The 15,315-nt window shown below is 46.6% G+C and overlaps 1 protein-coding gene across 3 annotated transcripts in view; it reads left to right on the top strand.

The window, feature by feature from the left end:
* MDGA2 (MAM domain containing glycosylphosphatidylinositol anchor 2) overlaps nucleotides 1-15,315 on the top strand; it is a 353,148-nt gene that overhangs the window by 115,672 nt on the left and 222,161 nt on the right. For all 3 annotated transcript variants that reach the window (XM_068166809.1, XM_068166808.1, XM_068166811.1), the window contains exon 2: nucleotides 9,969-10,108. In XM_068166809.1, coding sequence (XP_068022910.1) covers nucleotides 9,969-10,108 — 140 coding nt within the window. The remainder of the gene's footprint in view (nucleotides 1-9,968; nucleotides 10,109-15,315) is intronic.

Genomic DNA, 15,315 nt, shown 5'->3' on the forward strand with positions numbered 1-15,315 from the left:
GTTTCATTGCTGAGTCAAACAAGAAAAAGCTCACTTCAGGAGACTGCAGTCCCATGTTGTTGGCAGTTGCGTAGGTTGTGTAGCACCGAGAGCTTCCTCCTGCATTCAGACAACACTCACTCCAGTTTTTGCTTCTTGGTGTTTTGGGTTTTGTTGTTGTTGTTGTTGGGTTTTGTTGTGTGGGTTTTGGGGTTTTTTTGAGAAGTTAAACATCACACGTAGCTTTCAGAGGAAGAAGGGGGGCTGTGTGTTTGAAATCTGATGTGGCAGTGCTTTCAGGCAAATCTGACCTTCTCTTGTGCTTCTACAAGCCATGTGGGGTGAAGAGACGTGCCCATCCCATGAACAAGGGAAGGAGGAGCTCTGGGAATACTTACAGAATCATAGGATAGGAACGGCTGGAAGGTATCTCTGGAGATAGTCTATTCCAATCCTCGTACTAAAGCAGGGGCACCCACAGCAGCTTGCCCAGGATCACAATATCCAGGTGGGTTTGGAATCTCTCCAGAGAAGGACTCTCTACAACCTCTCTGGGCAGCCTGCTCAGGCCTCCAGCACCATTACACCAAATAAGTTTCTCTTCCTGTTCAGTTGTAATGTCCTGGGTTCCGGTTTGTGCCCATTGACCCTTGTCCTATTGCTGAGCACCGCTGACAAGAATCTGGCTCCATCCTCTTGTCTCCCACAGGTCCTTTAGCTCTTTCTGAGCATTGAGAAGACTCCTTTTGGGTCTGCTTCTCTCCAGCCTCCACAGGCCCAGGTCTCTCAGCCTTTCCTCTTCACAGAGATGCTCCAGACCCCTCAGCATCTTTGCAGCCTCTGCCCAACTCTCTCCAGTAGCTCCCTGTCTCTCCTGAACTGGTGAGCCCAGAACTGGACACAATATTCTAGACCTGGGCTCCCTATGGGTGAGTAGAGGGGCAAGAGAACCTCCCTTGACTTGCTGGTCATATTTTTCTTAATTGGCCCAGACTGCCCAGGTAAATTGGGTGAGTCTCCATCCCTGGAGTGATTTCAAAGACATGTAGATGTGGTGCTGAGGGACTTGGTTTAGTGGTGAGCTGGCAGTGCTGGGTTAATGGATTGGCACAATGATCTTAAAAGTCTCTTCCAACCAAAAAGATTCCTGTTTCTCTAGCTTTTTAGGTATTGGAAAGTCAATATATTAGTCTGTGCTCAGAAGAATCATATAAGTAAGAGGTTATTCCTAGAGCATAAGAATATTGAAAATGGTCTGGCAGCATCATCTGGTTGGTGATGACAGGAACTTCAAAGTGTTCCTTCAATTAATCCCTCACTTATAGATGATTTCTTATTTTAGAAGATTCCTTGAACCTTCTGTCTGCAATGTGTAGGTTGCAAACTGCTGAAAGAGTGGTTCAGGGAGGAAGATGGAGTGTGGGAAGGTTTCTGTCTATGCTTGCCTTTACAGTCCACACCAAATCATTGTAATCCAAGGGAAGTGCTAGTGTCTTCATCCCTGGAGGGATTTAAAAGCCATGTAGATATAGTGCTGAGGGACATGGTTTTGTGGTGGACTTGGCAGTGTTGGGTCAATGGCTGGAATTGATCATCTTAAAGTTCTTCTCATCCCAAAATGATTCTATGATTCTATCCTGGAAAGATGCCTTGTTTTATTGTGTGCAAAGAACATATCAGCCTGAGTAGTGGTAAGGCAACAAAGATGGTGAAAGGCATGGAGAACAAGTCCTATGAGGAGTGGCTTAGGGAACTGGGGTTGTTCATTTTGGAGAAGAGGAGGTTAAGGTGAGACCTGAAAGGAGGTTGTTATGAGGTAGGGCTGTCTCTTCTCCCTGGTATCAGGTGATAGAATGAGAGGAAATGGCCTGAAATTGTGTCAGGGTGGTTTAGAATGGATATTAGGAAAAAATGTCTTTGCTGAAAAAGTGGTCAGGTGAACAGGCTGCCCAGGGAGGTGGAGGAGGCAACATCTCTGGAAATGTTCAAGAACCATGTGGACATGGCACTTCAGGACATGGTTTAATGACCATTGTGGTCTTAGGTTGACAGTTGGACTCGATGATCTTAGAGGCCTTTTCCAACCAAAACAATTCTATGAACTAAGAAATCATGACAGGGTCATTCTCTGAGCATGATGAAGTTACAGGCTGGGAAATGAAAATTACCAATTACAGGGACCACTATTTTAATACAGAAAGTGTAAAATAGGAGCTTTGTGACACAAGAAATTGTGATCACTGTGCTAAGTTTTAATTAACAGTTTAAGGGTGTCATGCACCTTCTGAGATTCAACTGGACCAAGCATAAGGTCCTTCACCTCAGCTGGGTCAATCCCCAGTATCAATCAAGGCTGGGAGATGAAGGGCTGGAGAGAAGTCCTGTGGAGAAGGACTTGGGGGTGTTTGTGGGTGAAAAGCTGGAGATGAGTTGGCACTGTGTGCTCACAGCCCAGAGCCAGACATGTCCTGGGCTCATCCCCGGCAGCAGGGGCAGGGTGGGGATTCTGCCCCTCTGCTCTGTTCTGCTGAGACCCCACTTGTCTCAGGTTGCCAGAGAGGTGCAAGATGCTCCCTCCCTCCATCCAGCTCAGGTTGCTAGGGGCTCTGAGCAACCTGCTCTAGTTGCAGATGTCCCTGATGACTGCAGGGAAGGTGGACTAGATGGCCTTGAAAGATCCCTTTCAACCCAAACCATTCTATGATTCTACTAATAATCAATCAACAAATTAAAAAGACAATTAGCTCTTCCCCAGGTGAAACTAGGACAATTTGCAAGGTCCAGAGAAAGACTCATGTCATATGTCCCATGTGCAGCACTGGTTGAAGCAGAGGTACCCACCTTGTCCTCCCATTTCTTTTGAGTGCATAACTCAGCTGCCAATATCTGTGAATCTTATCAGAGCTTGTGTGGTCCTACAGTGTAGAGAAGAGCAGTCCATCTTCTTTGAATTGGATTAGCTGACCTTTTGATGTGTGAAAGAAAGAGCAAGAGGTAGGATAGAAGATTAATTCTTGCAAGAGCATAGAGGAAATGATTCTTAATCTTCTGCTTTGGCAGGGACACATGATCATGACCCAGCAAGTTTCACTGGTAGCCCTTTTGCTCCTGCAGAACCAGAAGCAGAGACAGTCTTACAGTGAGGACTTTCTGGTAGCTCAGCTCAGATAGAAGAAGAAATGGGAAATGTGCATGGATTAGGAAAAGGCTGAAGGATGATGGTGACTCTGATATTCCAGGAGGAACTGGCTGGAGGGCTGAGCCCAGAGAGTGGTGGTGAATGGTGCCACATCCAGCTGGCAGCCAGTCACTAGTGGTGTGCCCCAAGGATCAGTGCTGGGCCCCATGCTCTTTAACATCTTTATTGATGGTCTGGATGAGGGCATTGAGTCCATCATCAGTAAATTTGCAGATGACACCAAGCTGGGGGCAGGAGTTGATCTGCTGGAGGGTAGAGAGGCTCTGCAGAGGGACCTTGACAGGCTGGACAGATGGGCAGAATCCAAGGGCATGAGATTGAACACATCCAAGTGCCAGGTTCTGCACATTGGCCACAGCAACCCCGTGCAGAGCTACAGGCTGGGGTCAGAGTGGCTGGAGAGCTGCCAAACAGAAAGGGACCTGGGGGTGCTGATTGACAGCTGGCTGAACATGAGCCAGCAGTGTGCCCAGGTGGCCAAGAGGGCCAATGGCATCGTGGCCTGCATTAAGAACAGTGTGGCCAGCAGGAGCAGGGAAGTCATTGTGCCCCTTTACTCAGCACTGGTTAGGCCACCCCTTGAGTACTGTGTCCAGTTCTGGGCCTCTCAGTTTAGGAAACGTTGACTTGCTGGAAGGTGTCCAGAGAAGGGCAACGAGGCTGGGGAGAGGCCTCAAACACGAGCTGTATGAGGAGAGGCTGAGGGAGCTGGGGTTGCTTAGTCTGGAGAAGAGGAGGCTCAGAGGAGACCTTACTGCTCTCCACAACTACCTGAAGGGAAGTTGTAGACAGGTGGAGGTTGGTCTCTTCTCCCAGGCAACCAGCACCAAAACAAGAGGACACAGTCTCAAGCTGCACGAGGGGAGGTTTAGGCTGGATGTTAGGAAGAAATTCTTCATAGAGAGTGATTGTCCATTGGAATGTGCTGCCCAGGGAGGTGGCAGAGTTGCCATCACTGGAGGTGTTTAGGAGGAAACTTGATAGGGTGCTTGGTTGCATGGTTTAGCTGATTAGGTGGGTTGGATGATAGGTTGAAAGTCTCTTCCAGCCTGGTCTATTCTATTCTATTCTATTCTATTCTATTCTATTCTATTCTATTCCACAGAAGTCCATCATATCCTCAGCCCATAGTTGCACATGGATATCTTTTGCTTCTGGTGTGTTATGTTTCCACTGTGCTGCTCTGCCCTAGAAGCCTTTCCCTATAAAACCAATTAATAGGATTGAAACCCCCAGTGAATTTCATGCAGTTCTGCAGCGTAATAAGTAGAAAATAATCTTCTTCTTTTTTTTTGGTGGTGGTGTTTTAGAAAGAGAAGATTTAAAGTAATTGCAGATGTGGTTGCAGCTCCTGGAATTGAGTTTTCCCACACTCCTTTCAGCTCTTAATTCCACTAATTGCAAATGAAGTGACCAGGAATCTCGGTGGTATTGCCATGACGAAGGTACTGCCTGATGGCAGTAGATCTCATCAATGTGGAGTTTAGAGGATTTTGCTGCAGGTGATGTGAGATTTGTGAAGTCCTTTTCCAACTGGAAGTTGGTAAAGAGATATTCGGTCTACTAATGAAGTGATAGCTGGGAATGGTCTGTAGTTCAGAGAGGCCTGGGGCTTCTTAACTTGGACGAGAGCAATCTGAGAGGGGATCTTCCCAATGATGATCAATACCTACAGAGTGGAGGTCAAAGAAGGTGGGGCTAGACTCCTCTCAGTCGTGCCCCGTGACAGGACAAGGGACCAAACTGAAACCCAGAGTGTTCCATCTGAAGCTGAGGAGAAACTTGTTTGGTGCGAGGGTGCTGGAGCTCTGGAGCAGGCTGCCCAGAGAGGTTGTGGAGTCTTTTTCTCTGGAGAAATTTCAATCCCAGCTGGACATCATGATCCTGGGCAAGATGCTGTGGGTGCTCCTGCTTTAGCAGGCAGGTTGGGCTGGATGATCTCTGGAGGTCCCTACCAACCCTCACCATGTGAGATTCTGTGCATAAGTACCAAATATTTCGTACATATTTTCACTTTATGCACATGGTAGCATCTATGGTATATTCTCCTCTTCTGAGCCGGCCCTGAGCTGACCTTACCCACCAGAGTAGCAAGAGGAGGATCAAATCAACTCTTTTTCTCCTTGGTTGGACTGACTTTTCCCACCTTGGTTGATATTTGCCCTCTTCTCTGTGATTTAAACTGTGTTTCCGGAGCTCAGGAAGCCTCTTGATTGATAGGACTAAGAGAAGAAGGCACAGAGCTAATTAAATCACACTGCTGCTTCCCAACACTGCTGTCACTGCCTGACCTAATTTTGACATTACAAAGCTTATCAGCAGAGTATCTATTGAGCTGGGGGAACTATAAAGCTGTTTCTAGGAACAGGTAGATTTATTTTATGTTTTTTTTTTTCCCCCATCCTTTATAACTCTTGGAACTGCTGCTTCTTGGTTGTCCTGCTGGGCTAGGGTTAAGAACTGGTTTTAAAATTAATGGCTTAAATTAGCGTTAAAAGTAAGTATTAAAATCTGTGACATTTTGTATCTGTTAGTCAGTGGCTGTTTCTGGAAGGGGAGGCGTGATCCAGTTCAGAGAGGGGTACGAAAAAGGCCATGATAACTCTTCAGACATATCATGATTTGGTTGGAAGAGACCTTTAAGATCATTAAATCCAATTATTGACCCAACACTGCCAAGTCCACCACAAAACCATGTCCCTCAACACCACATCTACACAGCTTTGAAATCCCTCCAAGGATGGGGACTCCACCACCACCCTAGGCAGCCTGGGCCAGGGCATAACAACGCTTTGGGGGAATAAATTTTTCCTCATGTCCTACCTAAACTCTTCTGGCACTTCCTCTCATCCTATCACTTGATTCTTGGGACAACAGATCAAGACCCACCCAGCTCCAACCTCCTTTCAGGGAGTTATAGAAGGCAATGAGGTCTCCCTTCAGCCTCCTTTCCTCCCAGGCTGAACAACCCACTTCCTCAGCCACTCCTCACCAGATTTGTTCTCCAAACCCTTCACCAGCTTTGCCCTTCTCTGGACCTGCTCCAGCACCTCAATGTCTTTTCTTGGAATGAAGGGCCCGAGGCTGAGATCTTTGTCTCATTTCAGTACTTTTTATCTAAGGTGTTTTGGAGTGGTCACTTGTATCTCCTGAGCAAAGCCCTATGTAATGTCAATATATAACAAGGCATGGCGAAAGCTGAAGCTGGCCCCATTCTTTCATCTGAAAGTAGAAATGTCATGGTGCCACACATCATAGAGTAATAGAATGGTTTGGGTTGAAAGGGACCTTGAAAATCATCTGTTTCCAACCCAGCCACCATGCTACACCAGGCTGCTCAAGGCCATGTCCAACCTGTCCTTGAACACCTCCAGGGAGGAGGCATCCACGACCTGCCTGGGCAACCTGTTCCAGTGTCTCACCATCCTCACTGTAAAGAATTTCTTCTTAATCTCCAGTCTAAATCTCCCCTCTTCCAGGTTCAAGCCATTGCAAGCCCTTTTAAAAAGTCCCTGCCCAGCTTTCCCGTAGCCCCCTTCAAGTATTGGAAGGCTGCTATAAGGTCTCCTTGGAGCCTTCTTTTCTTCAGGATGAAAATCATCTTTACAGTAGAAGCATGGTGGGGTTGATTTTCATTCTGATATTATTGTTTTTCCATATGGTTTAAAGCTGAGAGACCTGGGGCTCTTTAATCTGGAAAAGAGCAGCCTGAGAGGAGATCTTATTAATTTTTATCAATATCTGGAGGGTGGGTGTCAAGAAGGGGCCAGGCTCTCTTTAATGGTGTCCTGTGACAGGACAAGTGTCAACAGGGCACAAACTGGAACCCAGGAATTTCCATCTAAAGATGAGGAGAAACTTGTTTGCTGTGAGGGTGCTGGAGCCCTGGAGCAGGATTCCTAGAGAGCTTGTGGAGTCTCTGGAGAGATTCCAAACATACCTGGACATTGTGATCCTGGGCAACCTGGTGTGGGTGCCCCTGATTTAGCAGGGGCATTGGACTGGATGATCCCCAGAGGTGCTTTCCAACCCCCAACAGTCTATGATTCCTTTTGACCTGACTCTGAGCTTTCCTTTACCAGTGTGTGCATTGCTGGGAACATCACCATGATGGATCCCTTCATGCAATATTTACTGTGTATGATCAGAAGACAAATTCTCCTCAAGTGCCACAAACAGAATAAATGCTGGTCTCTGGGACTTTAACATCTTGCCTGGCATTAAATCCTTGGGGGCATATTTCAGAAGGAGCTGTAATGAATATTCCTGCAGTGGAGAGGGAGGTGACATCTCATAATTATGCCATGTCTGCTGAACCATAAGTCTTAAAAACTTAAGCAACTAGGAATAGTCTATATTTTACTTGATTCTTTTGATCTCTTGTTAAACCAGAGTATTTTTTTCCCCTCCTAATAATACCAGGGGGTTATTTTCTCTTTTCTCTGTTGCCTTCTCAAACCTAATGGACATGCAGAAGTGGTGTAGACACTAAAATGAAGGACATTACAAATGCAATTTGAAGTTATATGAATATAATATGAATAAAAATGCAATATTAATGTAATCTGAGTTTAAAAGGCAGCAGCATGTTGGGGTAATGTTGCTGACTCTTCCAATTTTATCTGAAGCCATATGATCTATGGTGAACCTTGTTTTACCTTTCTGCTCTGATGTGCTGATTTAGCACATCAGTATTTGGTTATTTGTGTGGTGGGAGACAATAAAAGCCCTAGTTATGACCCAGAAAACCTGTTGTTGGGCATGGTAGATCAAAGAGGATGCTCTGTGTCCCAAGCCATTGGAAATTTTGATGTGTAGGCACTGCTCTACTTAGAAAAAATAATATATAACAATTGAGGATTAACAGAATATTTAAGATCATATATTGACCTTGGGCTGGACTGCATCCCCAGCAGCATGGGCAGCAGGTGGAAGGAGGGGATTCTGCCCCTTTGCTCTGCTCAGACCCCACCTGCAGTGCAGGGGCCAGCTCTGAAGTCTTCAGTGCAACAGAGACATGGACCTGTTAGAGTGAGGCCAGAGGAGACCACACAATGATGGGAGGGCTGGAAGCCCTCTACTGTGGGGACAGGCTGAGAGAATCAGGGCTGTTTAGCCTGGGGAAGAGAAGGCTCCAGGGAAACCTTGCTGTGGCCTTTCAGAGCTTAAAGGTGCTGATAAGAGAACTGGCGACAGACTTTTGAGCAGACTTAGAGGAGCTAAGTTTATAAATATCTGAAAGGTAGCTGTTAAGAAGAAGGGACCAGTCTTTTTGCAATGGTATCCTGTGATAGGACAATGGGCAATGGAAGTAAACTGGAACACAGGAAGCTCCATCTCAACATGAGGAAAATCTTCTTTGCTGTGAGTGTGATGAAGCCACAGATATTTCAATAGCTGGGAATTTCATGGTTGAGAAATGGAGTGGTAGAGCCAAGGAACGTACTTTGGAAATGCGTAGAGCAGAGCTGCAATTTGTGCCTGTGGGATTAGCAATAGCACTGAGGCTTTTCTACACTGACAACATGTAGAGCAGCTTCTCATCCTGTAGCTCAGGTTGTCTCTACAAGAAAATTAAAGTAAAGGTTCTGCTTGAACTTAACCTCTGGTCCCAATCCTGATCCCTCTGACAGCAACAGGATTTTGGTATCGATGTTGAAAGGGAACAGCATCAGTCCCTACTGTTTCTGCTGCTTAAATTGAATGGTTTAATTAAGGCTCCTCATTTGCATAATGAGTGTGATAATACATTTAGAAAGCTATCTAATAAAAAAAAAAAGAACAGGAATGCAGAGTTGGTTTGGAAATAGAAACAAAAAAAAAACCTGGCATGTAAATGAGCTTGCAAAGGTTTCGTTCAGAGGATTTCTGGGTGTTCATAAATAGTGTGGAACCTCCTCTGCTGCCAAGTGATGAGTAAGCAAAGATCTTTTCCATACTCAGCTCCAGCAGTGGACCTCTAGGCTAGGGGTATGCAGGGATCCCAAACTGCTGCCATGGGAAAGATCTGAGCAAAGACAAGGATGCAGGAAGAAGAGTGTGGCCAGCAAGCTGAAGGAGGTTCTTTTCCCCTCTACTCTGCCCTGGTAAGGCCCGATCTGGAGTACTGGGTTCCATTCTGGCTTCCATTCTGGGTTCCCTAGTTCAAGAGAGAGACAGAACTACTGGAAAGAGTAGAGTGGAGGCTCCAAAAATGCTGAGGAGCTTGGAGCACCTCTGTGAGAAAGGAAGTCTGAGAGACTTGGGACTGTTGAGCCTGGAGAAGAGCACCCTGCCAGGGGATCTTCTCAATGCTCAGCAAGAGCTAAAGGACTTGTGAGGTGCAACAGGATGGGGACAGAATCTTGTCAGTGGTGCCCAGTGACAGAACTAAGGGCAACAGGCACAAACTGAAATCCAGGAGGTTCCACAGAAATTGAGGCAAGTTTTTTTTTTTCCTTGTGAGGGTGTTGGAGTCCTGGAGCAAGCTGCTTAAAGAGGTTGTGGAGTGTTCTTTATAGAATCATAGACTGGTTTGGGTTGGAAAGGATCTTAAAGGTCATCTAGTCCAACCTTCCTGCAAAGCGCAGGGACACCCTCCACAGGGCGACTTGTTATCGTGGAAGGTATCCTTCTCTGAAGAGATTTCAAACCCTTCTGGACATTGTGTTCCTGAATAACCTGCTGTGGGTGACCCCCCTTTAGCAGGGGGTTGGTCTGGATGATCTCTAGAGGTCCCTTCTGACCTCTGCAATTCTGTGGTTCAATGTAGATGGTGATGCTCACCGCTTTCTCTCTCTGGTTCTTGCAGCTCCCCCCACGGTGCGGATTGTGCACTCAGGCCTGGCCTGCAACATCGAGGAGGAACGCTACTCAGAGAGGGTCTACACCATCCGTGAGGGAGAGACACTGGAGCTGACCTGCCTGGTCACTGGCCATCCTCGACCACAGGTGAGCCCCCGCCATGCCCAGTGACAGATGCCTACTGTCACCACATCTTTCTTTCATGCTGTTTGTCTCTGAAATGTTGGTTCCATCTTCTGCTGAGGGCTAGACTGGTGTAGGGCAGTGGGTATCAGTGCAACAGGATCTGTTGGTGGAGGATTCACCGTCATTGAAGGTGTTCAGAAGGAGACTTGATGGGGTGCTTGGTGCCATGGGTTAGCTGTTTGGGTGGGTTGGATTGGTTGATGGGTTGGACACGATGATCTTGAAGGTCTCTTCCAACCTGGTTTGGTTTATTCTAATAAAGGTTTATTCTAATAAAGGATTTTTCCAGGCTGTTAGTTTGATATTGAGCTGCAGAAGAAGAAACATCCACAGCAGAAGAGTTTGTCTTTTGTTTAACGATTTGCTTGGAATGTCAACACAACTACGTGGTACTTGAACGTGAGATCCTGATGGGGGTGTTTGAGATCCATGGAGGTTGATAAAAGGAAATAAAGAACAAATCTGAAGACAGGGGCAATTGAAAATAGATATTATGCACCAGAGCAACTGGCTGAGGCACACAAGAGCTTGGGAGACTCTTAGGCAATGGGGTTGTTCAACCTGGAGAAAAGGAGGATGAGAGGAGATCTCATTGCTCTTTTCAACTCCCTGAAAGGAGGTTCAAGCCAGGTGGGGGTCGGCCTCTTCTCCCAAGGAACAAGTGACAGAATGAGAGGAAACAGTCTCATGTTGCCCTAGGGGAGGTTTAGGTTGGATATGAAAAACAATTTCTGCCCAGGGTAGTGGTGGAGTTCCCATCCCTGGAGGAGTTTCAAAGCCATATGGAGCTGATGATTTAGTGGTGGACTTGGCAGTGATGGGTCTCTTAAAGGTCTCTTTCAATCTAAATCATCCTATGATTCTCTAAGATGCTATTCAGCCTGGAGAAAAGGGTCCCTGGAGGTGCTCAAGAGGAGATTGGACGTGGCACTTGGAGCCATGGTTTAGTTAGTCATGAGGTGTTGGGTGACAGGTTGGGCTTGATGATCTTTGAGGTCTTTTCCAACCTCATTGATTCTATGATTCTACTCTACGATTCTATGATTACTTTTCTAATGTCTCCTCCAGCAAAGCTGACCAGCAGCTGGTGTGGTTTGGTGCAGGTGAAATCGAAGATGCTTCTCAAACCTGCCTACCTGGAAGGTTAAGGCAGCTTAAGATTAGTAGAATGGTAAAGATGATCTATTTCCAACTCCCCCCCCCCCAGCACTGGAAGGAATACTTGTCACTAGACTGGGCTGCTCAAGGCTTCATCCAGTCTGGCCTTCAAAGAAAGCCAGCTTGTTATCCACCAGGAAAAGCAATGGACCAGCTCTGAAAAGTGCCATCTTAAGCTGAATAAAAAAAAACCCAAACCCTCAGAACTGTTCCACCAAAACATCTTCTCACAAAAGCAACAACATGGCTGCCCTATTTTTTCATAGAAATCTCTATTTTCTCCTCTGGGATTCAGGATAAAAAAAAAATGGATTTTGCTTGGGTTTACCTGTTTATAGATTTTCTTTATCAGACAACATCTTGCCTCCACTCTTGATCTCCAGTTTTGATCTCGTTACAGCTCTCCGAGAGTCACAATATTTTCTGCTGATTAATTGCCCCAAAGCAGGGGGATAGTGGCCTCAGATGTGTGATTCTGCAGCAAAATACAGGAAGCTTGGCAGGGCTGTGTTTGAACATTAGCCTCTTTATGACCTTCCTATTAAATTTTTATTCCGATTTAGTGCTCCAGAAAGTACAAAAAAATAAGAAAAGCTGGCCTAAGACTTTATAGCTTTTTGCAGTGAAAATTTACATGGTGACACATGGGAGCGCCACTGCCCTGGACTTGTTGCCTTGTGAAATTTGGCTTCTCTTAATCAATGTCCTGGTTTGAGCTGGAGCACAACCAATTCTGGTCAGGGCTGTGAGTTCTCTGCTCAGGGAGGCACTTGCTGAAAGTCAGGGCAGGTTTGCTCTGCCAGTGGCTGCTTCTAGCAGGGAGAAGCTGATGGGGAGAGCTCCTGACAAGGTCTGAGCTGCAGAAATGTTCTGTCTGAGACTTGCTCCTCTGCACACCAAGGGCACTACCACAACTTGTGCCCCACCTTGTGGGGCAGGAAGGCAGAGGTGGCACCTGTGGGAAGGAGCAGACAGGACAGGTGACCCTCAACTGAACTCTGGTTCCCATCTGCTGCTGAGTCCAGTCTGGGACTTGCCCAGTGCCTGCCCCCAGCATCAGTGGTACCAATGATGCCATCATTGCTGTCAGGGGTTGGGTTAGCTCTTGGTTTGTGTCTCGTCATTTCTATTCATGGGATTGTTCTTTCCATCCCCCTTGGTCGAGTTTCTTTCCCACCCCATCAAGTACCTCTGCCTTCCTCCTTTTCTCTTCCCTTTGGGAATGCAGAGGGGCTCATGGACAACCTCTGGCACTCCTCGGGGGGCCACCACAGGAGTAAGTGGCCTTAGCACATCCCTACACACCTAGGTACAGCACGACAATTGGTTCCTAGGCTATCATCTGGGAAAAGGATGGCTTCAAAGGGTGACACTGCAACTAATCTCCTCAAGGGACACCCTGTGAGCTCCAGCCAACTAGACACAGACCATGGGCCAGTCACAGTCAGAGAAGGACTCATCATGACAATCTTTAAGGCACCTTCCAACTCAAGCCATTCTATGATTCTGTGTTGCCCTCATTCCCAAACAGCAGGAGTACTTTGTGTTTAAAAATCCAAACCAACTTGGGGACAAAATCCTGAAAGCAGCAACTGCTGAAAAAAGGCTGCATCTGCCCACCCACCATTAGCTTCACCTGGGCATGGATGTGGCATTTTAAAACATTAATCAAGGAAATTTCGTTTCTATGGCAACTAATGGTGCATTTAATAGACGAGTGTTGTGCAAAGAAATGCTGCAAATCATGAATAACTGTGAGATATTGAATGCTACACTGTGACCTCACAGGTAAACTTGTGGAGAGACTGCAAACCCACCTGGAAGTTGTGATCCTGGGCAACCTGCTCTGAGTGACTTGACTTTAGCAGGGAGGGTTGGACTCGATGATCCTTGAGGTCTCTTCCAACCTTAGCAATACTGTGACTGGATGATCTCCAGACGTCCCTTCCAATCCCCATCATGCCTGGGATTATTGGGATGACAAGCAGACATGCAATGATGGGTTGGAGTGCTCAGAGTTTTCTGTGTAATTAGTAGTGAAGGAGGCTAATTTTTGTTGAGCAACATTTTGCAATTTGTGATTTCTCCTCCCAAGGAACAAGGGACAGGACAAGAGGAAATGGCCTCAAGTTGCCTCAGGGAGGTTTAGGTTAGACATGAGAAACAATTTCTTCCCCAAAAGGGTTGTTAAGGCCCAGTCCAGGCTGGCAAGGGAAGTGGTGGAGTCTAGAATAGAATAGAATAGAATAGAATAGAATAGAATAGAATAGAATAGAATAGCCCAGACCAGGTTGGAAAAGACCTTTGAGATCATCGAGTCCAACCTATCATCCAGCACCATCTAATCAATTAAACCATGGCACCGAGCACCCCATCCAGTCTCTTCCTAAACACCTCCAGTGATGGTGACTCCACCACCTCCCTGGGCAGCCCATTCCAATGGACAATCACTCCTTCAATGAAGAACTTCTTCCAGGAGAGATTTCAAAGCTGTGGAGATGTGGTGCTGAGGGACAGGGTTTGGTGGTGTCCTGGCAGTGTTGGGTTAACAACCATTAATGGATTTGATGATCTTAGAGGTCTCTTCTAACCAAAACAATTCTGTGATTCTATGATTCCCTTCCCTTTGCAATAACTGCTGTGACATTATTCTCCCTTCAGACCTCACTGATGTTGATGAGCCCTGAACAAATTTTAAACCAGTTTCCAGTTTGACACACAATCAGCACTCTGAGTAGGTGAATTTCTCCTTCTCCACCTGCATGCAACTAATCATAAGGAACATTCTGTGGCATGTAGTGGGAAGTCAGTAAAGAATAAATCTGAAGAAATATTTTCAAAGAGAGGCCCCAATAGAGCAGCATCATTTCAAGATGACTTGGAGCAGATCACAAAGTGGCACATTCAAGTCATCAGCCTGTTACAGAACAACATCAATTGATCAAAATGTTAAAAGCAATGCCTAGAAAGACAAAAAGGACTAAACCTACACTTTGCTAAAACACACAGGAGGGCTGGCATGAAAGGAAAAATAACAGAAAGCATCTGTTCCTCTTCCTAGATTTCCACCAGTGGCAGATACCCACCACAGACAGCCTCACACCATGCAGGTTGTCACAAGAAGGACAAAAAGGCAGCAGAATGTCCAGGCACCGAGGTACACACAATCCACCAACCCAAACAAAGATTAATTTTGTCTGAAAGAAACCTTTAGGACCAACAAGTCCAGCCATTAACCCAGTACTGCCACATCACCACTAAACCATGTCCCTAAGCACCACATCTCCACAGCTTTGAAACCTCTTAGGGATGTCCTTGCACATCTAAATCTGATTCTTGCTGACTTTTCAGCCACTCTCACTCTATTGCCAGACCTCTCTCAGTGCTTTTCCCCATCATCCCCACTGCTAAAAAGCAGCGCAAACTTTGGTCCAATTCACCACAGTCCTGGTTGTCAAGGGCCAAGGATGGGCTGGCCACCAGGGGAGTGCCAGAGGATCTCCATGAAGCCCTCTGCCTTCCCAAAGGGAGACAAAGGAAGAAGGGAGAGAGGCTGATGGGGTGGGAAAGAAACTCAAACAGCTGGGATGGAAAGAACAATCCTATGGAATGGAGACACAGAGATGCAAAGCAAGAGCCAACCCAAGTCCTAATGGCACTGATGGCACCATTGGCAACACTGATGCTGTGTGCAGGCACTGGGCAAGTTCCAGACTGGTTTCAGGAGCAGACAGGAACTGAATTCAGGAGCTGAACTCTGGAACTGGACTCAGGAACACACAGATTGAGATGGAAGGCAGAAGGGACAGTCCTGGTGGGACACCAGCCAGCAAACAAGAGGCTTGGCTCTGGGGATCCCTCAGCTTGCTTCTGAAGATGCCATTCATGGGATGCAATCCAATGACCTGTTGTGCAGTTGAGGCTTATCTGCCTGGCCACTCCTCCTTGAAGGTGTCACCTCTGCCTTCCTGCCCCCTGAGGTGGGGCACAAGCAGTGACTGTGCCCTTGG

Source organism: Melanerpes formicivorus, unplaced genomic scaffold (assembly GCF_026170545.1).
Source record: "Melanerpes formicivorus ecotype bairdi unplaced genomic scaffold, bMelFor1.0.p_v2 SCAF_107, whole genome shotgun sequence".
NCBI classification, from domain to species: Eukaryota; Metazoa; Chordata; class Aves; order Piciformes; family Picidae; genus Melanerpes; species Melanerpes formicivorus.